Here is a 22,968-nt window from a genome sequence, read left to right on the forward strand (position 1 = left end):
CGCTCCTTCCGCACAGCGTTCCGTCGCACGTGAGAGCGTGCGGGGAGGACACACTTGGCAATCGTCATCATCATCATCAACACCACACGCCCTCGACTCTTTTGCTTCATCGTGTGCATTGACCGTTCCGGAATCTACAAAAATACTACTTATCAAACATCACAGACATACTGGCACGGCGAACCGCTCCGCCCCCCCAAAGTTCCCCCAACTAAGCCTTGACTCCGTTCGTGCCCCTTCGAGCAGCCAGCTTCTCCGCCACGTCTTTGTGCATATCGTACCTGTATTCCGCGTCAGCAAAGGCATTCTCTTCAAGCCAAGTCACACTTGGTACTCACGTGTTCATCTCATCAATCGTGAGCTTGTTCTTCTCATCCTGGACCGTGTAGTGAGGATCTGTCTTGTTGCTGGAGAAGCCAATGCGCTCGTGGATGTTCTCGCTTGCTCGCGCTGAGGCCGCCTGCACCTTTGTTCCTCTCGGCTTCCTGACCTCCTCGAAAACTTCAAGAGCCTCACGGATGTTGCCGTTGAAATTCTTCTTGCTGAAAATCGTGCCAAGAGCTCCGGCGTCCTCGATGGCCTGGCACGCTCCCTGACTCTGATCGGGCATCATCTGTTATAAACCATTAGCGTCAAGGCTTCATTCACCCATGGTAACATGCTTACCGGGTGTGCGGCATCTCCGATGATGCAAGCCACTCCTTTTTGCCAGTACGGGTACGGCTGGTGCTTCCAAAGCCTCCATGGCCGGATCTCGTAGCCAATCTCCAAGTGCTTGAACACCTGGCGGTCCAAGTCTGGATACGGCGCGAGCAACTCTGGGAGGGTGGCAGCCTCGTCCCAAGATTGATTCTGGAAGTCGCCCGCTTCACGCGGGAAGAAGCAGTAGTAAGAGAGAAGTTTGCCACCGTTGCAAGGCGAAAGCACAATCTTGTAGTGCGAGTGATAGCCACCCCAGTATTCAATTGCAGCGTTCTTGGAGTAGTCGACCAGCCCCAGCTTGACGGCCTCATCCGTGTCTACGTTGGTGTGCAAGCAGCTCCAAGATGCTGGGACCTTGTCGACTTTGATGCCAAGTACATTGCGAATGGTCGAACCGATGCCATCAGCGCCGATAATGACGTCGTGCTTGGCCGTGACACCGTTCTCAAATGTAATCTCGCCGGTTTCGAGGTTCACGTCTTTGGCCTTGTGATTGACTTTGAGTTTTGCCGGCTCGCCCTCTCCACGCTGGCCAACTGCACTGTCCATAAGCATGGCATGCATGTACTGCCGGTGGAACATGTAGTAGTGCTACCGAACATAAGCCACTAGTCCAAATCAAGATCCAACTCACTTACATAGCCCCATTTTTCCTTGTAGTCATGGAGGTCGTAGATACTCGCGGGCTCGCCGGTTTTCCAGTCGCGGCTAATGAGCTGCTTCAGGATTACCGGGTCGCCAAGTTCAATGTTCACTCCCCATTCCTCGAGCCATCTTGTGCCGTTTGCAGCGCAGGATATGGAGGCTCCAACTTCTCCAGCGAAATCTGCGCGCTCGTAGATTGTCACACTGTGTCCTTGCCGTCGAAGGGCAATGGCAGATGCTTGACCTCCGATCCCTCCGCCAATGATGCCCACGTTGAGCGCTCGCCATCCTGGTTGGGTCATGGTGTTTTATCGTGTATATGTCAAGATTCTCTGCGAATTGAAATATGACTGAGTTTCAGCAGTGGTAAAGATGCGCTGATGTGATGTTGAAGCAAAGGTTCGCAGCTCTAAAGCTTGAACTTATCAATTACTTAACTTTGGCCTACGGGCTCTTGGTATCTTCCCCAACCTTGATGCCCCTCACGCGACCTCCTAGCCCACGGATTCAGGGTTGGGCGCGGCCGGCGCCAGCCTACCTAGCCTGTCATGGAGTCGATTTGGAACTTTGTCTTGTTTCTTACCGGACTCGCTTGCGATCGCCCGTTAGTTGTGACGCACGGTCGGAACTTCCTACACCATTCCGGAGTGTATCATGTCAGCATCCGACGTCACGTGTAGGGGCATGCCTTGGGGAAGAAAAGCAAATAGCGAGAGCATTCAGTGAAGCAGTGCCTTCAAGTCGAGCGAAGTTACATTCGAAGCGAAAACAGAACGAAGAAAACGTTGGTGATCCCCCGCAGAAAAGGAAGGCGTTCACTGACATGCGTACAATAGTCAGCTAGCCTTTACTCTTCTCAATCAATAACACCCCATTACGCTATCATAGCATAAGCAGAGCAAGTCATTGAACATGGCTTCCAAAGTACGCGCATCATTCGAGCTCACTGGACGCAATTATGTCGTCACAGGTGGTGCCCAAGGCATCGGACTGGCCTTGACGAAAGCAATTGCTGAAATGGGCGGCAATGTTGCCGTCCTGGATCTCCAAGACAAACCATTCGATCATTTTGCACAATTGGCCAAGGAAACTGGCGTCAAGCTTCCATACTTCCGCGCCGATGTGGCAGATGAAAGCTCGCTCAAAAAAGCGTTTGCGGACGCGGTTCAGAGCTTGGGAAGGGTGGATGGTCTCGTGACTAGTGCAGGCATCGCGCTCGAGAAGCCATTTGCCAACACAACTTCCGCCGAAGTAAACAAGATACTGCAAGTCAATGTAAGCGTTCGCTCTTGATATCGGACTCAACATGTCGGCTAATATTCATAACAGGTAACCGGAACATTTACGGCGACACAGCTATTCGCCGAGCAAATCGAAAAGCAAGGAACCGGAGGATCTGCCGTCTTGATTGCCTCTATCACATCGCACACCGTACTCCCAAGCCACAGAATGTCCGCCTATTCGGCGTCAAAGGGAGCAGTGAGGATGCTTTCTCAAGCACTGTCTACAGAATTAGCGCCTCTCGGGATCCGGGTCAACTCAATATCGCCTGGCTTCATTGACACGGAGCAGACCAAGTTTGTGCGCGACCATAACCCAAAGATTGCGCATTTGATGTTCAACGCCCCGCCGCTCAAGCGCATTGGTACAACGGATGACTTGGTTGGGTCGGTAGTGTACCTTTTGAGTGATGCCTCAAGCTATACGACGGGCACGGATATTGCGATTACAGGTGGCTTGCATATTGGACGACAGATTGATACTTGAGTTTTGTAGCGGAATGAATCTTTGCACGTGAAACCTTGGATACAATGAAATCAACGTGTCATGCTGATGTTTGCATTATACTCATTGCTTTCGTGTGGGACACCGACTACTCAGTTTGAAGCACCACAACTCTGAGAGAACGACTTTAGCTCACGGATTCCATTCAGTCCCTAGTGCCCGTTGTATGAAATCAGATGCGAAAAGGCATGAATTTTGGACACGTGAAACTCCAGCTGACGTCCACCCTCTAAACCCACGTTGATTCTGCCCGCAACTATCTACCCTCGGTAATGGGACAATGAAGTTGATGGCTAAGCAGAACATTGATTTCTAGAAATTCTGCAGATCAAGCGTTGTTCTAGAGCAAAGTTCATGACGAATCGAATGTGCTCGGTTGTTCCGTCGTGAATGCGGCTAGTCCGACACACCAAGTGAAAAGATAGTGGCGCCGAAAAGATGATATTTCGGGGGCCTAATGCCGTGAAGCCTAGACTGGGGTGCATGGCGGTAGGCCGCTTGCACGCCTCGCGTTCCGTGTACCCCAGCTGCATGTCTTTCGTCCGACCGTGAGTTGACTGTTTAGCAACAGATCACGCGAGACAGATTCCGCAGATGCGACACCTTCCGTCCCAGTCGGCTAGTCCCCCACGCGATAACTCAGTCACATATTCCCACGTCTCAAGTGGCATGCTACATATTACTACGAGGCGAACATACCGGCACCCGTTGATGACGGATTTATTTGTTTGCCTGCTCCTTCATATTGACTGATTAGCCCCGAAGACCCTCATCTCGAACACCTCGTGTCGCATTTGGCTACTCTGATTGTACTGAGAACACGTGCATGCTTGGTGTTCAAGTAATTCAAACTTTCTTAACTCCCTGAGCAAAATTTCCAACCTCACAACGATTTGATCAAGATAGATAACTGAAAAATGGGTATCGAACATGATCTTGTCGTGGTTGGAGCTGGTATGTTATTGCTCTGACTTTCCAAGTCACGAGTGTCAAGCTAAACAATGATGCACAGGCTGGTTTGGTCTCACTGCCGCAAAATCCTACATCGAACTTCATCCTGGCGAAAGTGTTGTAGTCCTCGATGGCGGGAGCTCCATTGGCGGGACATGGGCAGCCGACCGTCTCTACCCCGGGCTGAAGTCGAACAATCTGTACGGGTCGTACGAATACCCCGACTTCCCCATGCTGGAATCAGTATATGGTGTCAAAGAAGGCCAGCACATTCCCGCCGCGGTGCTTCACCGCTACCTGACCGACTTTTCGAAACACTTTGGTGTCTACGAGCGAACGAGACTCAACACCAAGGTCGAGGAGATCGAACCTAGCTCAACTGGGGGATGGGTAGTAAATGTGACGAATGCAAGTGGTCAACTGGAGACGGTCAGGACCAAGAAATTGGTGCTTGCATGCGGACTCACTTCGCAACCCAACATACCACAGTACGAGGGAGCCGACAAGTTTGAATCACCCTTCTTCCACGCTAAAGACTTTTGCAAGCGCTCAGACACAGTTGCTACATCAAACACTGCTGTCGTAGTAGGAGGCGGCAAATCCGCAATGGACATTGCATATGCCTTTGCGACCGAAGGCAATGCCACTGTGAACCTAATTATACGGCCAACAGGACAAGGCCCCATATGGCTCGCCCAACCATATGCGACACCATTCAACAGGGAGATGCAAGAACTTCTTCACACACGAGCATTGTCTTGGTTCGCTCCGTGTGCATGGGGAGACGATGACGGATTCGCGATACCGCGTGGCTTCCTCCACCGTACTGCCATGGGAAGGCTGCTCACTGACAACTTTTGGAATAACATGTCGGCCGAGCTGATTGAGAAAAATGGTTACGACGACCACCCCGAAGTTTTCAAGTTGAAACCATGGCATCCAATGTTCTGGAGCGGCAGTGGCATCGGCGTCCACAACTTCGATACCAACTTCTTCGATCTAGTAAGAGAGGGCAAAGTACGCGTCCACATTGCCGACATCACCAAGCTCGATGGAAAAACCGTCCACCTCTCAGATGGAGAGCAAATTTCCACCGACGTCCTCATCTGCGCCACTGGCTGGCAAAAAGACATACCCCTAACCTTCAAAAACCTGCCCCAAGGCGGCATTGGTCTGGCACAATCCGGCCAAGAAAGAGCCGACCTGATCGAAAAAACCAATCGCGAGGTCCTCCAAATGTTCCCAGGGCTCAAACGCCAACCTGTCCTTCGCTACAAGCGCAAAGAAGACGATCTCCACCGCATGTACCGCTTCATGGTCCCTCCCGCCCTGGTCAACCAACGAAACCTCGCATTCGCAGGCATGGTATCGACCACCAGCACCGCGCTCTTCGCTTCCACCCAAGGCCTCTGGATCTCCGCCTTCTTCGACGGCAAGCTGAAACGTGTTGCCTCCACAGAGAAAGATATCACCGCAGAAGTCCTACTGCACACGCAGTGGGGTAGATATAGGTATCCGTGCGGCTACGGGGACTCGATTCCGGACTTTGCGTTTGAGTCGATGCCTTATATCGATTTGTTGTTGAATGATGTTGGCATTGTGACGCACCGCAAGAGCAATCAGATTGCGGAGATTTTTGAGCCGTATAAGCCAGCGGATTACAGGGAGTTGGCCAAAGAGTATCTGGAGCTCCGTGAGGGGAAGGGACATGAGCAAAAGAAGCTTGTGTGAAGTTTCGGCTGTGCTCACGGTTGGCGTGGGAACTGATGATTGGGTTTTTTGGTCTCTTGATATGGCATGTGTGGGCCAACTTGGGGCTTGCGGCGTTGTTTTTCACTCTGGTAGCGGCTGAAACTTTTGTTCAATGAGATAATCGATATGCACTCAATTGCAAAAGTGCCAATCATGGTCATCTAGAGCATGCCATGAAGATTGATCTGCCATGGTGGATGATTGAATTACCGTTAAATCTGCCTAAGCGATGAATTTTGTTGCCCCTCGAAATTGCTTTGATGGAGGAACATGATTTAACAACGTGGCGAATCGTTACAAAAAGTCATATGAGTTTAGAAGACGTATTGACTCCTTGCTCTACTCTGAAATCGGCGTGGTACATCCGTTTCCGTTTCTCGTGTATCTGTGAAGTCCTACCAAGGTCGCGGCATACATCCATCAGGAATAACACGCCGTGAAATAGAATCGACCAAATTTAGGGAAACTTCATCACGGCATGGGAGACTCAAAACCCAATAGGCTACGCACTGCAGACTTCGATTCACAAGTCGTCCTTCACAGGACTGGGAACTTGCGTTGCGCGACTTGCTCTATATTTGCATGCTTGAATTAGCTCCATGACGTTTGAATCAAATCGACGCCATTATTAAGCAATGTAATTAAGTCTTTGTAACCTAGAAGGGGTATCATACAATGTTGCAAATGTCTTAAGAATGTGGGTGACAGCAATGATTACGGTAAAAGCTTGGGCTCCAACTCATGACGCGTACGGTACTTAGCCAGGGGTATGGGAACATCAACGCTATAGCCCAATTCGCCCTGTACCTTTTCCATCTTTCTAGTCACCTTACCGACCAGCCGAGCAATCCAACGATCATTGGCCATTGCATGAACGGTGGTTTGTCCAGCTTTACGCATACCCACCATGGTTTTGTTCGACGCTTCTTTGAAACCAGTATCTACCTTCTTGAGAAAAGTCTTGAAGCTGTTGTCTTCAGATCCGTTGATGGTCGTCTGTGTGGCTTCGGTGTTGGTGGTGTTAACGGATGCTACACTGCTCGCCTCGCTGTCAGACAGGTTGGTGCTGACGCGCTTGAGCTCTCGTAAAACCTTGGCCTCCTCAAAATCTTTATCCGACTCAATAACCTTTGTGGCCTTGACAATAGCAGCAACAAAGTTCAATAGATCTTGATGGAACTGGGCCGGCAAGTGTGCATGCGCACTGACATGCATAGCCGCTTCGTCCCTTTTGAGGCGTTTGAGCTCTTTTCGAGCTAGCGCCTGTTTTGGGGTAGGCTCAGCTTCGTTAATGGCAGACTCTATCTCGAGTAACTCAAAGTCGCTTGCTTTCTGTGGGAAGATGTGCTCATGGTGAGGGAATAAGAAGGTGGGTATTGTGAGAGTCGCATTTGCGCCTCCCAATCGGACAACTTGTTTAAGCTCGACAGCATCTGGGAGAATTCTGTAGGCGAGAACATCCGAGATTTTGAACTTTGTTTGGATGTTGTAGTTCGTATTGATTGGGAACTGCGCCTCGCTCTGAATTGGACCTAGTTCAACAGCAAAGTTGGCATCTGTGCACCAGGAAGATATACGGGCCTCGAGTCTACGAATCTCGGCATCCTGCGACGAGTAATGTTTAAAGAAATACTTTTTCATGAGTGCCGTGAACCATTTTCCTGATCCGGCGGCTGTGACGGACTTGAATTTGACCGGGTGGAAGTAGCAAATGGGACTGAGCATTAATCGGTATAGCAACGGCAGCCGATGCAGGAATTTTTTCACGTTAGGATACGACGTCTTGCGAAGTGTGGATACTCTTATCGACTTGGAGGGCGGATGAGGTATAGAAGGCTGGCTATGGATCTGAGCACAAATGGCGGCACGAAAGTCGTCCATATTTTCAATGTCGAGTCGCACTCCTGGCTCCTCCCTCCCTTTTCTACTCTGCTTTTCCTCTTTTTCCTCATTTTCCTCGTCGACTTTGCTATCCTTACGTGCTTTTGAGGCCTGTATCAGCTGTTTTTTTGCGATGGTTATGGCACTGGTTTCGTCGATGTACCGTATCAGCTCCTTGTACTTTGTATGTGCTTGCTCTTCGTCCGGAGATACTTTTTTGACGGATGAGAAGGCAGATGCGGTGTCTTGAGCCTCGGTTGGGACTTTTCCTGCTGTGAAGCTTCGCATCATGTCAGTAAGGTGACCGGTGATTCCGCCCTTTTGAGTTGCCGCTCGAAGTATAGCCGTATTGGTTACGACCACCGAGTCGTCGTCGTCTGGTTCCGGAACGCCGTACGTGACGTCGCCAAAGGTGACTTCCCACTCTCCGCCTTTGACGTTTGCATAGACGTCATCGACCGTGATTTCGCGGAACAAGGGCACAACAACCTTATCCACCTGTATGCCCAACTCGATATCATCGGAGAGTTTGATTCCTGCTTCCACGCCATGGGCAACAAGTGTCATTGTCGAGAGCGACAGCGTAACGCCGCGAATGACGAAGAGACCTTTAACCTCGGTATCAATCTCCAGGGCTGGCAAGTCAAAGAAGGCTATCTGGTCGTTGATGAAGTGAAGATCGCGCAGGAACGTTTTGCGTAGACTGCGCCGTGCGAGGGCGGCGGCGGCGTCAAACTGGTAGAGGCACGTAATGAGAAGGGTTGGCCAGCAACAGGTGAAGAAGACCCAGTAGAGGAGCCATGACGTTGCGCATACTGCATAGGCTAGGTTAACGGTAGCGAAGATGGTCCACACCGGGGCAAAGGGGAGAATGCGGTGTCCATGTGCTTCACCCAGCAGAATGGCATACACAAAGGTGGGCGCTCCGGAAATGATCCATCGCGATGGCCAGGAGAGAGTCAATGCAGCCAAAGCGGTGGCGGTAAGAAAAACATTAGGGATGAATTTGCTGGTAAGCTCGCGCTCCGATGTTGTAGCTGGTAGAGGATCTGCGAGCGGAGCGACTGGCTTGCGCTTTGGCATGGCTGGCAGCTCCCGCGGTCCGCGCGAATCCATATTTGCGGCGCCGTAGAGTATGGAAGTGGCAGGCGGGCTAGGAGAGAGCAAGGTACATGGTGTTTGTGCTACTCGGCGCGCTGTGGGTGGAGTAAAGTAGAGTAGAGTACAGTTTGTGCAGGTGCCGTCATTTGCACGCGACTGGACATGCAGGGTTTCTTTGACAACCACCTGACGTCATCAGGCGTTCCCCACACTCAAACAAGCCATGCGCATCTGTTCCAATAGCCGGGTGGAGCAAGGAGAAGGATAAAAAAAATCATGGCTGCGATGCACGGTAGAAATAACATCGGTACATAGTACGTATGGTTAGCTACCGCCCTGTACTTGGACCATGTCAGCCCCAGTGACAAGGCTTCCCTGCGCCGGTGACGATGCATGCCCCGCACTCCAGTATTACTTACATACACATGCTTGCACTTGCACTACTACTACTACGGTCGGATCCACAGTCTGGGGAGCGTCGCATCACGTCATCACAGCATGCGCGCCGACGTTCAGGGGAAATACCGTTCTTGTGGACCTGATGAAGATGGTGAGCCTTGTCTTGATGTAGCTGTTGCTACGTAATGATGTTTGCCCATCGCTTTCTTTCGACGCTGGGTACACGTTCCCGGCATACTGAACCTCGTTGGCCACCGACCTCTCATCAGTCCTATCAACTCATTCTTCGAATAAAGGGTACCTCGTTCCAGAAGGCCACTGCACCTGGCACTAGGTATTCGAGCCAGGCTTCAGACCATGTACGGCTAGTGTAATACACAACACCATTTCTTGGACCGAGTCCTGTTTTCGGAACATCCCAAAATCAAAGCATGTTATCAGTGGAAAACAAGTTTTGTATAAAGTGTTGGATCAAACCGAAGAGTAAGAGCAGGCGAAGAAAGGCCAAACCCAAACCGATCTGGGCCGATTGACAGAGGGCTATGATCCATAGCCCATTATGATACCTAGCGCGAATTCAAGCAAAATGACTGCTGGAATATTCGGAGACTACAATGACAGTCAATCCAGAGGATTCACAGGCATTTCAATGGCCCAGATCTATCTCGGATTCCGAGAGTTTTATTGAAAAGGGACATATCTAGTTAATGTAGGGGGCCTGAGTGGACCGGGATGATTGTCTTGACAAGTATAAAACGACAACAACATGCCCCACGCGCAATGCGGACACACAGGCACAGTACTTGGACGCCTAATCGACAGTGTGCCAGAAGACAATGAGTCGTACGAATGCCGATAGAGTGCGGTGGGCTGAACTGGTTGAGCAGCATCTAGCACACGCCTTGAGTGCGAGCGAGTCATATACCGAGGCGGATATCGCAGCCCATGTGGACTTCTTCAGGCACCATGTTTGCAGCTGGCTAGGCCCGGGACCAGCACCATCGCTGCCACTGCGCCCTGCGTGCCCATCGGCGCTGACATATGACGCAACTCCGGTCGAGGTGAGCTACGGGTGGAAGGGCACGTCGTCAGTCATGGTGCGCTACGTGGTTGACTTGATCGGGCGCCAAGGAAATCCGAACCGTACGGCTTCGCTCTTGACAGCGCAAAAGACAATTGATGGGCTGCGTAAACATGAAAGCAGATGGGGGCTTGGTGGATACCGCATCGATATACTGCCGGATATATGGGAGGCCGTGACGGCGCGGCTGGCTCAGTGGGAGAAGACGGACCACATGGGTGGGTGCAAAGTGTGCACGCCTTCAACAACTTTTGTCGGCTTCGACCTGGCAACATCAGGCCGGGTGCATGGTAAGCTGTACTGGCGCCTTCCAGCGTGCCTGTTTGGTCCGAGGCTTCTTCGGTTGTTGGACGACGTCTTTGCTCTGCTACCACGCTACGGCGTAGACGTTGGCGGCCAATGGGCTCAGCTGCGACGCCATCTTGCCTTGCATCCCACCAGCGAGGGCGGCAACCAAGGCGTGCGCCCGCGCATGCTCTCGATTGATGCCACAAAGTATCCTGCGGCGCGCATCAAATTGTACAGCCGTTGTTACTTTGACTCGCACGCTTCCTTTGCCGACGCCGTTGAGCCACACCTCAGCCTGGACGGGGCGGTGCCGCTGCCACTCCCCTGTCACTACGCCACCCTGTGGGCCCGCCTTCAGGCACAGTACCAGCACCAGCCCCAGCACCAGCGCTACTGCTTGCTTGCTCACGACTTATTGCCGAATACCACCCTCACCACCAAGCTGTATTGGTTTGCCGACCAGATGCCCGCAGGCGATGCTCTCATCATCAGCGACTTGGTGGCCGACTTTGCCCAGCCCCACGCATTCATGAAGCGCCAGCTCGACGCTCGTCACTTTTCGCACAACTCGAGCTACATTCGGGAGATTGGCATGGGCCAGCGCAAAGATGGTGCGTTTGACATGGCCCTCTACATTAGTCCTTGTTTGTTTTCCACGTAGCAGCAGCTGTGTAGTCTCTTCAGTGGCATCTTGAGTAATGCATGCTTTTCGGTTGACAGCGTCTTACTACCATGTATGCTCACACTACCCCCTATGACTACCGCCCCATTCTCAGCTCGCGAGTATTGCATGTTTCCAGGCAGCAGGGATACATTGCGCCCGTGTAGGCTCACCCGGTTCTTACGTACTCGTCCAAGTAAGTATATGCACCCCGCAAGGAAATCAGTCGAAATTGGGCTCCAAACACGTCCGGCAGACCACTGTGGCTCGCAATTTGGAGGCATTATTTGACATGGGTCTGTTGTGGACGAGGTTCCAGGGGGCAGTCTGCCATGCGCAGCTTGCCGTTGCCTTGTCTTGTCGTTGGTTGAGCAAGGCGACATGGTCCTTTGTTGGTGATGATGGGTGGCTTCGAGGAATTGCACATGGTATTCTTGCTGGAGGGCGGGCGGGCTGGTGACGGTGGATGGGCCCGATAAGAAACATACCTGCCTCTTTCAGCCTAGACTGATATGGCCGCTCGGGACCGTGTACGACTAGTGGCTGCCAACTAGTGATGCTTGTGAGGCTTCATCTAAAGCTTACATTTTGTGTTGTTATCTCTCTCTAGTTCATGGCGCGTGGCCCATGGCGGCCCTTGACACACGCGTAGTCTCCAGCGTAGAGGCACAGCACTCATGCAAGCGGACCAACTCCACACTGTCGACACGACTACCTCGACGAGGGACCTGTTCGCTCGCATCCACCAAGTCGGTCGTGCACACCTGATCTTTGCCTACTTTGGCAGCTCTGCTCATCACGCTAACAAGACATCTAAGCAGGCATTGTCAAATCCGCACATGTCGCCTTCCCGATTGAGCGACGCACTAATGCGCCGTGAGCTTTGCCATTCGTTGCTATCCATCATATTGCCTCATCGTTCGCAGAATATCGAGTCGCCTCTACCAAGCACCGGCTGCTATCTCAATGTCTATTCCATCAACAAATGGCGCCATTTCCTCGTCCCGTATAGTGCAGCTAGCGCACCGAGTGGATATAAATGCACACTACTGCCCTACATTCTCCATGTAGCTCAAGTTCAAAATTGCTCTACTTCGGGTCGCGTCAAGTCGTAGCAATGGCACCCATCTCCAAGAGCATTGCGGCTCTGTCCCTCGCTTCGGGTGCTCTCGCATCGCCTCTACGTGCGCGTCCATACAATGCAACGAGCCCGTGTGCCCAAGTAGCCAGCTCGGCTGCAACTCAAACAGCTGCTGTGCCCACCGTCCCTGCACAGTTGGCCTACGACTGTCTTACTTCCGTTCCATTCAACCAGTCTGCTGCACTTGCACTTGTCGATGGTGTGGTGCCCTACTTCCGATGGCAGAGCAACACTGTCTGGCTCAAGGATCCTCCTAAAGAATATGCCGAAAAAGTCCAACCCGGTGTCGACATCTGGGGTGGGCTTGACAAGATAAGAGAAAAGGTAGTCAAGAGTAGCTATGACAACGAATATGAGGTATGTCTTTGGCACACAATTTGAGATTAAAGGGTTTACCCATGTCGCAGTTCGGCTTCGAGCTCTATCGTCTTCTTCAAACCACACACGACGGCCATTTTGTCTACGTACCCGACATCCTAGGAACCGTCTTCAATTTTGCACGCCCAGTTCCTCTTGTTTCAGCCTCGTCAGATGGCAAGGAATTGCCAAAAGCCTACGTCTACGCCGATGTCTTGGCTGAGTCTTTTGGCAACGCAACCTTCAAGGCGTCTCCCATCACAAAGATTAATGGTCAGAATGCCCAGGAATACCTCGAAAACTGGGCACAGTATGGCTCTCTTCAAGACCGGGATGCTCTTTACAACAATGTCTTCTACGAACTTGCTACTGTATCACTTGGCCCCACTGGACCTGGCATGGGTACTTTTGCTGGGTCGGGGAGAGGTCGCTGGGTATGTAGATATATACATGTAAAGCTTCTATGAGCTAGCTGCTGACTCATGGTAGGTCTATCCTGGGGCTACCACCACGCTTGATTTCGCCAATGGCACGAGTCAAGTCTACGAAAACTTTGCCAAGGTATTGATCCCATTCGATGGCATCACTGATGGCGAGAGCCTCTACAAGCTTTGGTTTACCGGCAACCAACCTACCGAGACTGAAGATCCCGCTCCTTCCAACTCTACTGCACCAACCCCCTCGGCAACCGCCTCTGCATCCGCCACACCAACCATCCCTGCTCCTGGCTTCCCACCTCCAGTTATTCGTGAAAGTCACAACTTGATTGGTGGATACTTCCTGGAGGACGAGTACTCTGATGTGGCTGTTCTGTCGGTTCCTTCATTTGTGGGCATCGCTGCTCAGGAAGAATTCCAAGCCACTGCTGTAAAATTTCTCTCTGCGGCCAAGGCTGCCGGAAAGAAAAAGCTCATCGTTGATGTTCAGGCAAATGGTGGCGGTACCATCCTACTGGGATATGACCTCTACTCACTCCTCTTCCCTAATGACATCGACCACGCAGCAGCTGATCGGTTCCGTGCTTTTGAATCAACAGATATCATCGGCCAACAATTCTCAAAAGCTTCTGAAGGTGTGACAAGAGAGCCAGTCACTCCGGAACAAAATGAAACACTGTACAACCTTCAGGGCGATATCATCTCTTCCACCTTCAATTATCGCACTGACCTGAACCTTGATGAAAAACCCTTCAACAGTTGGTCAGAAAAGTTTGGTCCCCTTCATGTCAAGGGCGACAACTTTACAAACCTCTTCCGCTGGAACCTGAATGATCCGCTGATCACTCAGAACTCAGGTGGCATTTATGTTCACGGCCATGGCCCTCTATCCAACTATACTGAACAGCCATTCGCTGTTGAGGACATCGTTGTCATAACTGACGGGTACTGCGCATCTACGTGTACCATCTTCTCCGAGCTTATGCGCCAACGTGCTGGCGTCAAGTACATCTCCCTTGGCGGTCGCCCTCGTGAGGGTATCACCCAAGCAGTCGGTGGTGTCAAGGGTACCAACAACCTTCCTTGGACCTATATCCAGGCGCTTGCTCAATATGCGGTTCTCAACACGACCTCTTCGGCCGACGAGGTAGCTCAGCTCAATAAGACCGAGCTAAATCAATATTGGTCTTCTGTTCCCTTTGATCGCCTCGCTATTGGTTCGTCAATCAATATCAATTTCCGCGACGGTATTCGTGATGGCGACGAGACTGAAACCCCACTGCAATTCATCTACGAGCCAGCTGATTGCCGCATCTTGTACACCAAGCAAATGACTGTCGATATCACCGCTATCTGGAAGGCAACCGCGGATACTGCCTGGGGAGGAAAAAGCCACTGCATCGCTGGTGACTTTGGCGCATACCCAACAAACAGCCTGACGAAACGCGAGTTGAGCGGTAGAGAAGAGGCTTTGAGCAAGAGAATGAAGCAGTGGAGGAGAGAACTTGCGCCAAAGGACTACCCACTCGATGTACGCACCGATATGCGCAAGGCTAAGATTATGGGTGATGGTGTCATGTGGCCATGAAGCCGCGGGATAATGCTCAACCAACCTTGAAATTAGGAGAAGGCAATACCATTAATAAATATATAAATGAAATTCATGATTAGCGAGAATCCGATTCATTTGACAGCATAGACAGGCATTATGACTATTGACACGTTATCGCTGGTGCAGTCGGATTTTCTTGTAGCGCTTTAGTAGGGCCGGTGAGCTACGTAGTACTAGCTGCGAATGGTAGTAGGGCGGGCTGGGCTATGCGCCAGGCTCGTTCGTTTTTTTTGGTGTTTTTCATGTCGAACAGGCTCACAACCAAACGGCTGTAGCCCTTTGACTCTTATTAATCCAGCTGCGGATCAACAACTTATCGATCTGTATCCAAATGCGATAGACCCCGCATCTATTATTCAGGAAAATAGACGTCGTGTTGGACTGGATCACGTTCTTCCAGTCTTCCATTGTCCAGTTGTAGTGTTCTAGACAATATGTAAGGCGGTCTTTCGTCATCTTCTTCGCCAACCCAGGGTTCTTCGTCAACTTGGTATTCCCGTAGCCTGCTTTCCTCACAATCCGCGATACTATACCACTCAACACCCTCTATCACTCCTGGCGGAGCGCAGAGAGGACATATCGTTAATCGCACACTACTTCTAGACCTCAGTGAGGCAGATGACGTTATCATCCAAGTCAGAAATAGCTTTTGAGGTAACAATGAGAGCACTAGAAGTGATTTCATAGAGCATCATGGTAAAGTATCAAAAGCCAAGCACAGCGTGGTCGCACAAAATAATCACATTAGCTCGGAGAAGCTTCCGAATGTGAGTTGTGGGATGATACTACCCCTGTCCGCCAAGGTGGGCAATGATTTGTGAAAGGGTTCTCTGTGCCGTGGGTGGAGTCATAACCTAGGTACGTACACTTGCTGCAGAATGCTGCAGGGTCATTAGACGGACATGGCTCTGGTGGTTTACCCAAGGATGTAGCGGAGTGAAGGCGTGCCGAGGCGGCAGCTGGAAGCGACTTCGCTCGGTGATTAAACCCCGCTCGGTGATTAATGAATGCGGTTAGACCATGTCAGCCATTCGCGGCCCATACCGTCAGCCACCAAACATGAACCGCATATCTCGCTTAAATCTTTGATTTCTCAACCTGCTTGGAATATGACGATGGGATAACCGGTAGCCTTTGTGCATGTGTCGCCCGATTCTGCCATTGATGGTCCTGTTAGTGCTCACAGACCTTATCTTCGATTCCGGCCAATCGGCGAAACCGGAAAACCCAGCCTAAAGCAGTTTAGCCCACCAAATCGCGCCAGCTTTGGTCCGAAATATCAGCACCACTGCAACATTGTTCAAACAAGAATTAGATAAGACAAAATAAATAGCTCACCTTTCTCGTCACTGGAACAAGGCAGATGTTGAATGTGGCAGGATCGTGGTGGGAATAAAGGGTTTACGCTGACTTCATACCATCGGTATGGTGCGATTTGATTGCCGACTTCACCGGATTACCGAGAGCTTTGCTAGCGTGACAATAGGGATGGAGCCGGGACAGCCGTGATACCGCCCTGCTTTTGCCCATGAAGAAACATGCAAGAGCCAATATCACAGTAGTTGATGTTATAGAAGTCAATTTTCTATGCTCGAAACATCCACCCAGCCCGTTCGCTCCAAGAAGCTCCATCTTGTACCCAGTTTTGTAAACTTACAGCAAAAATCTATTGATTCCTACTGTGGAGGCTGTTGAGAGTTGAAGTAAGCATTCTGATGTGTCAAACACCCCTGCTGTTACGGTAGCGTCTGTTTTACCCATTGAACCCTTAGCACGACAACCCTACCCTGGCAAAACACAAATGAAATCGGACTAGGCAGCGCATTGGCTAGCCACAGAAAGTCTGGCGGCGTGAATCTGCCCTTAAGGGGTATTTCCTCAAGGGGTATTACCTGAATGAGTGTCACGGTTAACTGATCTTAGTTCCTGAACGCTACCACGACGACTTCGTAGCCTATGACACCGCGCCGTGGGCCTAAAGCTGACCCACATGCCTACACCCAGGTGAGTGCCGTAACCCGTCCGCCTAGCGTATCTCGTCCTCAAACATGGTAAATCCTACGTCTGCGCGAATAGCGTAAGGGCTCGATGATAAAGCCTAGCGACTGCGGTGCGTTGCTTCATATATCTAGTCTTTCTTCATCCACTGAATTCACTTATAATTCCATTTCACTTCACCTTCAGTTGTCTTCGTTGCCTTTGGTATATGACAGCAACCATGGACGCAGAACTCACCGCACAGCTCGTGCGTGTGCTACAGACAACGGGAATAGCAGCTGTAGTCCTTGCGGCATGGATTTTTGTCCCCAAACTACAGCACAGGTACTACATGAGCAAGTTGCCCAAGGTTACCGCAGGAGCGGCCTACGCGACCACTGCGGGTAAAATCTACAAGGAAGGATACAAACAAGTAGGATTTCTTCTGCACGTAAACAAAGTTTGCTTACTCACGATACAATCAGTACAAAGACCAAGCCTACACACTCGTCAATGATCAGGGTGCGTCGACCCCCCTTATGCAAGCATATTCTCAATCCACCACTGACATATCCAGGCAATGAAAACGTCATTGTCCCTATGCGCTTCCTCCCAGAGCTCCGAAACTTGGGCGACGATGTCCTTAGCTTCTCAAAGGGAATTACCGATGCACGTAGCCAGCATGTCCTTCATTGCAACTATCACACTAACCTTTTGTGATAGGAGATGGAGATCCGATACACAAAACTAGTCGCTGAGAGTCATACCGTTACTGACACCGTCAAGACAAAGCTCACTTCCTCACTACGTACGGCCTCCAAACAAAAGAAACCCGCGTACCAGTTGATCTTGCTAACATGTATGATAGCTCGGTTGCACACATCCATTGCCGATGATGTCAAACTAGCCTTCCAAATCTTTCTGCCTCCCTGTGACGACTGGACTGAAGTTAACATCAACGAGAAATTGGTCCCTATTATTGCTAAGGTCTCTGGTAGCGTCTTCGTCGGTCCCGAAATCTCCAGCCATCCTGACTACCTCGATGCTGCCTGCATGTACCCCGTGGATTTGTTCAATGTCGTCACCGCTGTCAAGAAGATCAACCCATGGTTGAAGCCCTTCCTGGCCCCACGCACCCCAGAGGTTCTTACCCTCCGTAAACGTGAGCAGCAAGCTAAGAATGTCCTACGCCCCATCATCGAGCAGCGAATTGCAGCCAAAGCCAAAGACCCCGAGTGGAAGGAGCCAGAAGACGTACTTCAATGGATCATCAACAGGAGTATTGGAAAGATCTCTATCGACGAGATTGTCGGTGGCCAACTTACCTTGATTTTTGCCGCTATCCATACTACCAGTACCACCGTCACCAACACCATGTTCACCCTCGTCTCCAAGCCAGAATACATCAAGCCTCTCCAGGAAGAGATCCGTCAAGCTATCGCCGAAGAAGGTGGCGTCACTTACCGTGCAGTCCAAAAGATGGAAAAGCTCGACAGCTTCATGAAGGAGGTCCTCCGGTTCCACGGTCCTAGTCTCAGTAAGTTTGGAAGAAAATCTAAAGCTCTTAGAACCCATACCTTCCATTTGTTCCGCACCAAAAGAGGAAAATCACTAACCTTTTTCTCTCCCCACAGCTGGTATGCTCCGTCGCGTGCTCAAGGGCGTAACTCTCTCCAACGGCCAATACATTCCCCCCGGCGTCATGATTGAAGTCCCCTCGCAAGCCATCTACCACGACGACAAATTCTACCCTGATCCCGAAGTCTTCGACGGCTTCCGCTTCTACAAGGCGCGCTCAACCGGCAAGGCCGCAGACATCGCCCGCAACCAATTCATCACCACCAACGAGGAAAACCTGACTTTCGGTCACGGTAGACACGCCTGCCCTGGTCGCTTCTTTGCTGCGCTTGAGATTAAGATGATCATGGCGCGTTTCTTGCTTGACTACGATATCAAGATGCCGAATGGCCAGACGGAAAGGCATCCTCAGATTGAGATGGGTAGGATATCAATTCCTTATCCCGCGGGACAGCTTCTGTTCAAGAAGAGGGCGGCGGCTTAAGCACGGAAGAGTTGTTGCACCAGTAACAGGGTTACGCATAACCCTGGAGGAAGTATCATCGGCTGCGCTCTTTGATAATAGTAGGGTTTCTTGTATTGTAGAAGAATTGCATTCGGTTTTTCTTTGGCTCTTTTGAATCACTCTAGTACAACTCACGATCCTTTAACACCATCTGCTATTGATGTGGAGAAGGTGAAGACATGGGGTGGTTTGCAGATCGGCACAACATGTATCTGTTGGAGTCAGTGTTGTCCGCTACGTTTACAGCGGGCTTCCTGGTCATCCTATTGCAGCCAATGTACTTGACGCGTTGTTCGCACTGCCTACAACGCTAGTTATAGCAGAAGATTTCGATGCCGTTAGTAAAGTAATATTCTCTACTGTTAACCACAACAGGTCTGGGCGACGGCATGTACTAGGTAGAGAGAAAGTTTGAGATGGTACGTATAGGGCGAGACCTTCTGATGTATCCTGTAAGGGCCAAGTTTCTTCCCTGCGAGCTTCTTAGATACACGTTGCATTTGGATACCGCGCACATCTAGCTAGATCTTGCCACTAACTTCGTATCTGGGTACTAGGAGGTGGCATTTTCCCTTGATACTTATACTCCTGCTTTAATGGCGTGGTTATACATTGTTCTTTTGATGGATAGACTCCAGTATACCACGCACCTTATCAACCGTTGCCATCGCCTTGTGCGCTTAAAGAGATTGATACGTAGGTTGTTTCTTGTTAATGGGCGCGCTCAGAGCATATTCGGGGGTTCTAGCCATAGCAAACTATCAGAGATACTCCAGTTAACTCAGTAACGTTTGCACGTGATTAATATCATTAGTTTCAGTTGGAGGATCTTGATAATAGCCAATTTATTACTTATATCTGGCCTATATAATAATGACTATGACTGTATTAGGTACATTGCGAGTGGCTACATACGCCATTTGTCAAAAGGAGATAATAATGTCCAGCGTCGATAGCGGAGGTGGGTGGAGATTTTCGAGAGAAGATTAAATAGACCCACACCCCGGCGCATCTTTTAGGACATGCTTTTTCAAGCAAGAGAATTGAAGGATATATTATTGCTGGTGATGGGGCGGGTACCATCTAGAGTTGGCATCTTATTCGCTTTGCGCCAGGACTACTAAATCTGCAAAATGCCCTTGGCCTTGGACGCCTGACAGATGGGACCAAGGTTTTTGGAAAGTTTGTTACCAGTCAGCACGATACTTGTGAGGGACTTGCTGGCGCAGAGCTCCTCGGGAACAGTGCCAGTCAGCTTGTTGTTGGAGACATCGAAGAGATGAAGGTTGGGGAGGCGACCGATGGCACCAGGGATGGATCCGGACAACTGGTTTCCAGAAGCTATGAATTCCTTGAGTGGATTCGCAGAGGCCAAGGAATCACGGATGGAACCCGAGAGGTTGTTGTTGGCAAGAACAAGGTATTCGCCTGCGAAAGAGCCAATAGTGTTGGGAATTCGGCCTGAGAACTTGTTATCGTTCAAGAAGAGGGCTTCCAGGGAAGGGTAGGCGGTGAAGACATTGTCGGGGATGGGGCCGTAGAACTGGTTGAATCGGAGATCGAGGAACGTTAGTTGGTTGATCTTCAGTACACTCTGGGGGAAAGGTCCAGAGAATTTATTGTCGCTCAAGTCAATCTCGTAGAGATATCGCAGCCCGCTAAAATCAGGGACATCGCCGCTGAAACTGTTGCCATTGATGTGGAGAAGAGCCAGGTCAGGAAGCTTGTCGATAAATCCGGTCAGTTTCAGGTTGCCGGTCAGGCCGAACTGATTGAAATCAATGGAAGCGAGGCCCGTGGCATTGGTATCGGGCACGATATCGCAATAAAAGCCATTCCAATTACACAAATTAGAGCCCTCGGCAGTCCAGTTAGAGAGAAAGTTTTGAGGGCCAGATACGTGGTTGGCGAATTCTTTAGCGGTATGGAGGTCGCGCAACAGGTTGGCGGGTATATTCGCCGCGCCATTGGGTGATGCAACTTTTTGGGCAGGAGCAGCTTGAGCAAGTGCAATGAAGCCGGAGAGAACGAGGGTCAACATGCTGTGATGCATTTTCAATGATAGTGGGATATCGGTGAGGCGACTTGGATAAAACGAAGGACTGGAGAGTTGAATAGAGATGTGTTGTGTTTTTTTCTTCCAGCGCAACGTTCAAGTTAAATATGAAGACCAAAGTTTTGTCATGCATCCGACTTGCTGGGGTGTGTGTCTTGAGATGTTATAATACGTCCGAAATGAATGCCCGATGTGTGTGTGCTGACGATTCTGGTTATCATGTAATACAGTCATCTTTGGGTATAGCGCCCTGGAAGAGGCCTCAATACTTGCAGGTAGTTAGCGCTCGTGAATAGACATCTTAACTTTGAATATTTCGATCCTTGTAGTTAGTATCAACGCCTTGTTTGCGGCCTTACACAGTAGTTATCTAAACTCCGAGAATCATCTGCAGTGAAAGAAAAGCATCAGTGCAGCTTACTAGTAAGAAAGAAAAGCATCAGTGCAGCTTACTAGTAAGAAAGAAAAAAGGGTAGAGATTTCACAGGTAGCATTGATATAGGTAGACATCGCTGAAGCAATGCTTGTATGAGGTATAGCAACGAGGATGGGTAGGAATATAGAGATTGTGGCTATTGTTGGATGCATCCTATGCAGCAATACCTCGAGATATGTTGGTCTACTCATACCTGGCTTTGCCTCAATGAGCAAAAGACGTCAAAATCTCACACCGTAATTGAGAGTTCGCAAGTGAGACTGTCGGCTTGTCACATGATGATGGGCTGGTCCAGTTGCTGACATGCGATGCTCTGACACTCCAAAGTTCGCATAAAGGCCCTACATATATCTGATCTTATATAGAAGGGTCGTGAACATGTAAGGGGCCAATACGGGCGGAGAAATGACTTGCCCCGCAAAGTTCACGGGTGAGATGCCACAGTCAGATTATGGCTGTCAAAAGCTTGCTATATCCGAGTTTGATTGGCAGTGATTACTACGACGTTCGTAGACCGCATTCAATCCCCTGGTAGCTTTTTCTAATAAAAGCAGTGCATCACGTTGTTTGCATCTTCTGTTGCTGAGAATGTCAAGCTGAGGGCTACAGGACAGAGTGGAAGCTAGAAAGCTTAAGAATCATTGCATGCATACGTACGTTTACATAGTTTTGAACCTAGAAATTCTATTATTAGCAACTGACCCATAGTTGAGTGCCTCGGTAATTTAAGGGTAAGCATGTTAGTGGACCTTTGTCTAAGGCTGCCATATGCTCGAGCTTGCTTTTTGCAGAACCATCGACCGATTAGAGCCATATTGATCCAAGAAGGCACGAGTGAAAAGAAAGAACTATAGATGTCGAAAATCAGGACGGAGTTCCCCTCATACATTGTCTAAAGATTAGTTGGGATGAACGGACCGATCGGCGCAACTACTTTTAGGCGGACCGAAGTCTAGCTTCATGACTAATTCCTGTTATGTCATTGTAATATCGTCGAAAAATAATGTTTTCTTCGCGAAAATTATACCGATACAATGATGCAGCCCGATTGAATTTGCTAGTCCATATATTGGTCGAAGAACTATAGTATATGCGCACTGATGATGAATCCTTACTCACGCATGTTACCCCTGAAACACTTCGCGATGTCTTTGAGACACCAGGCTGAATACCGTTGATCCTTTTGATAATTTCAGTCACAAAGCGCTTCTGCCTCTGCTTACCAGCCGCATCTGTCACCAGCGGACTCAATTCCTCGATCATGCAATCATTGAGATACTTGCTATGCGTCTTCATGCCGGACACACCTGCGCGCACTAATATTCTACTACTATATTAAGCATCTTAGGCGTCATATCATATCAACCATTAACAGCGTTGTGGTGATGACGTTGAAAGCTACGCCTTCTTCGTGCCCATCAGCTTGACAAAACTTAGAGGAGACCACATCAGCGTCAGCAATAGAGATACCAATACGCTCCAGCTCGGCTTCAGCGCGCTTTGCAAACGACTTTACGCTGCTACAGCCGCTCATGTCGAGCTTCTAAACTTTGGCGTTCTTATCTCCCATCGTACTCACAATGGCATGCCTCGCTTCTTGGCCCTTGCCGACACTGTACACTG

The 22,968-nt window shown here is 50.1% G+C and overlaps 8 protein-coding genes across 8 annotated transcripts; 5 read left to right on the plus strand and 3 right to left on the minus strand.

The window, feature by feature from the left end:
• Positions 1-211: 211 nt before the first annotated feature.
• COCMIDRAFT_8132 (uncharacterized protein) lies at positions 212-1,649 on the minus strand (the record flags this gene model as incomplete). The annotated part of the gene is made up of 4 exons (XM_007693012.1): positions 212-281; positions 339-613; positions 667-1,293; positions 1,341-1,649. The coding sequence occupies 4 exons, from the start codon at positions 1,647-1,649 to the stop codon at positions 212-214; spliced, it is 1,281 nt and encodes a 426-aa protein (XP_007691202.1).
• Positions 1,650-2,259: 610 nt separating this feature from the next.
• On the plus strand, positions 2,260-3,114 carry COCMIDRAFT_29087 (uncharacterized protein; the record flags this gene model as incomplete). The annotated part of the gene is made up of 2 exons (XM_007693018.1): positions 2,260-2,622; positions 2,677-3,114. The coding sequence occupies 2 exons, from the start codon at positions 2,260-2,262 to the stop codon at positions 3,112-3,114; spliced, it is 801 nt and encodes a 266-aa protein (XP_007691208.1).
• Positions 3,115-4,049: 935 nt separating this feature from the next.
• COCMIDRAFT_29088 (uncharacterized protein) lies at positions 4,050-5,814 on the plus strand (the record flags this gene model as incomplete). Its single annotated transcript, XM_007693019.1, has 2 exons — positions 4,050-4,086; positions 4,145-5,814. The coding sequence occupies 2 exons, from the start codon at positions 4,050-4,052 to the stop codon at positions 5,812-5,814; spliced, it is 1,707 nt and encodes a 568-aa protein (XP_007691209.1).
• Positions 5,815-6,549: 735 nt separating this feature from the next.
• Positions 6,550-8,832, minus strand: COCMIDRAFT_103991 (uncharacterized protein; the record flags this gene model as incomplete). Its single annotated transcript, XM_007693033.1, has 1 exon — positions 6,550-8,832. The coding sequence occupies one exon, from the start codon at positions 8,830-8,832 to the stop codon at positions 6,550-6,552; it is 2,283 nt and encodes a 760-aa protein (XP_007691223.1).
• A 1,220-nt stretch (positions 8,833-10,052) lies between these two features.
• On the plus strand, positions 10,053-11,246 carry COCMIDRAFT_8136 (uncharacterized protein; the record flags this gene model as incomplete). Its single annotated transcript, XM_007693013.1, has 1 exon — positions 10,053-11,246. The coding sequence occupies one exon, from the start codon at positions 10,053-10,055 to the stop codon at positions 11,244-11,246; it is 1,194 nt and encodes a 397-aa protein (XP_007691203.1).
• A 1,117-nt stretch (positions 11,247-12,363) lies between these two features.
• On the plus strand, positions 12,364-14,769 carry COCMIDRAFT_103941 (uncharacterized protein; the record flags this gene model as incomplete). The annotated part of the gene is made up of 3 exons (XM_007693034.1): positions 12,364-12,744; positions 12,795-13,178; positions 13,234-14,769. 3 exons carry the CDS (start codon positions 12,364-12,366, stop codon positions 14,767-14,769), a joined length of 2,301 nt encoding a protein of 766 aa, XP_007691224.1.
• A 2,242-nt stretch (positions 14,770-17,011) lies between these two features.
• COCMIDRAFT_39664 (uncharacterized protein) lies at positions 17,012-18,832 on the plus strand (the record flags this gene model as incomplete). Its single annotated transcript, XM_007693025.1, has 6 exons — positions 17,012-17,203; positions 17,256-17,292; positions 17,348-17,439; positions 17,494-17,578; positions 17,639-18,307; positions 18,405-18,832. The coding sequence occupies 6 exons, from the start codon at positions 17,012-17,014 to the stop codon at positions 18,830-18,832; spliced, it is 1,503 nt and encodes a 500-aa protein (XP_007691215.1).
• Positions 18,833-19,973: 1,141 nt separating this feature from the next.
• COCMIDRAFT_103959 (uncharacterized protein) lies at positions 19,974-20,894 on the minus strand (the record flags this gene model as incomplete). Its single annotated transcript, XM_007693035.1, has 1 exon — positions 19,974-20,894. One exon carries the CDS (start codon positions 20,892-20,894, stop codon positions 19,974-19,976), a length of 921 nt encoding a protein of 306 aa, XP_007691225.1.
• Between the last annotated feature and the right edge of the window lie 2,074 nt (positions 20,895-22,968).

This window comes from Bipolaris oryzae (genome assembly GCF_000523455.1).
Source record: "Bipolaris oryzae ATCC 44560 unplaced genomic scaffold scaffold_149, whole genome shotgun sequence".
Lineage (NCBI taxonomy): Eukaryota > Fungi > Ascomycota > Dothideomycetes > Pleosporales > Pleosporaceae > Bipolaris > Bipolaris oryzae.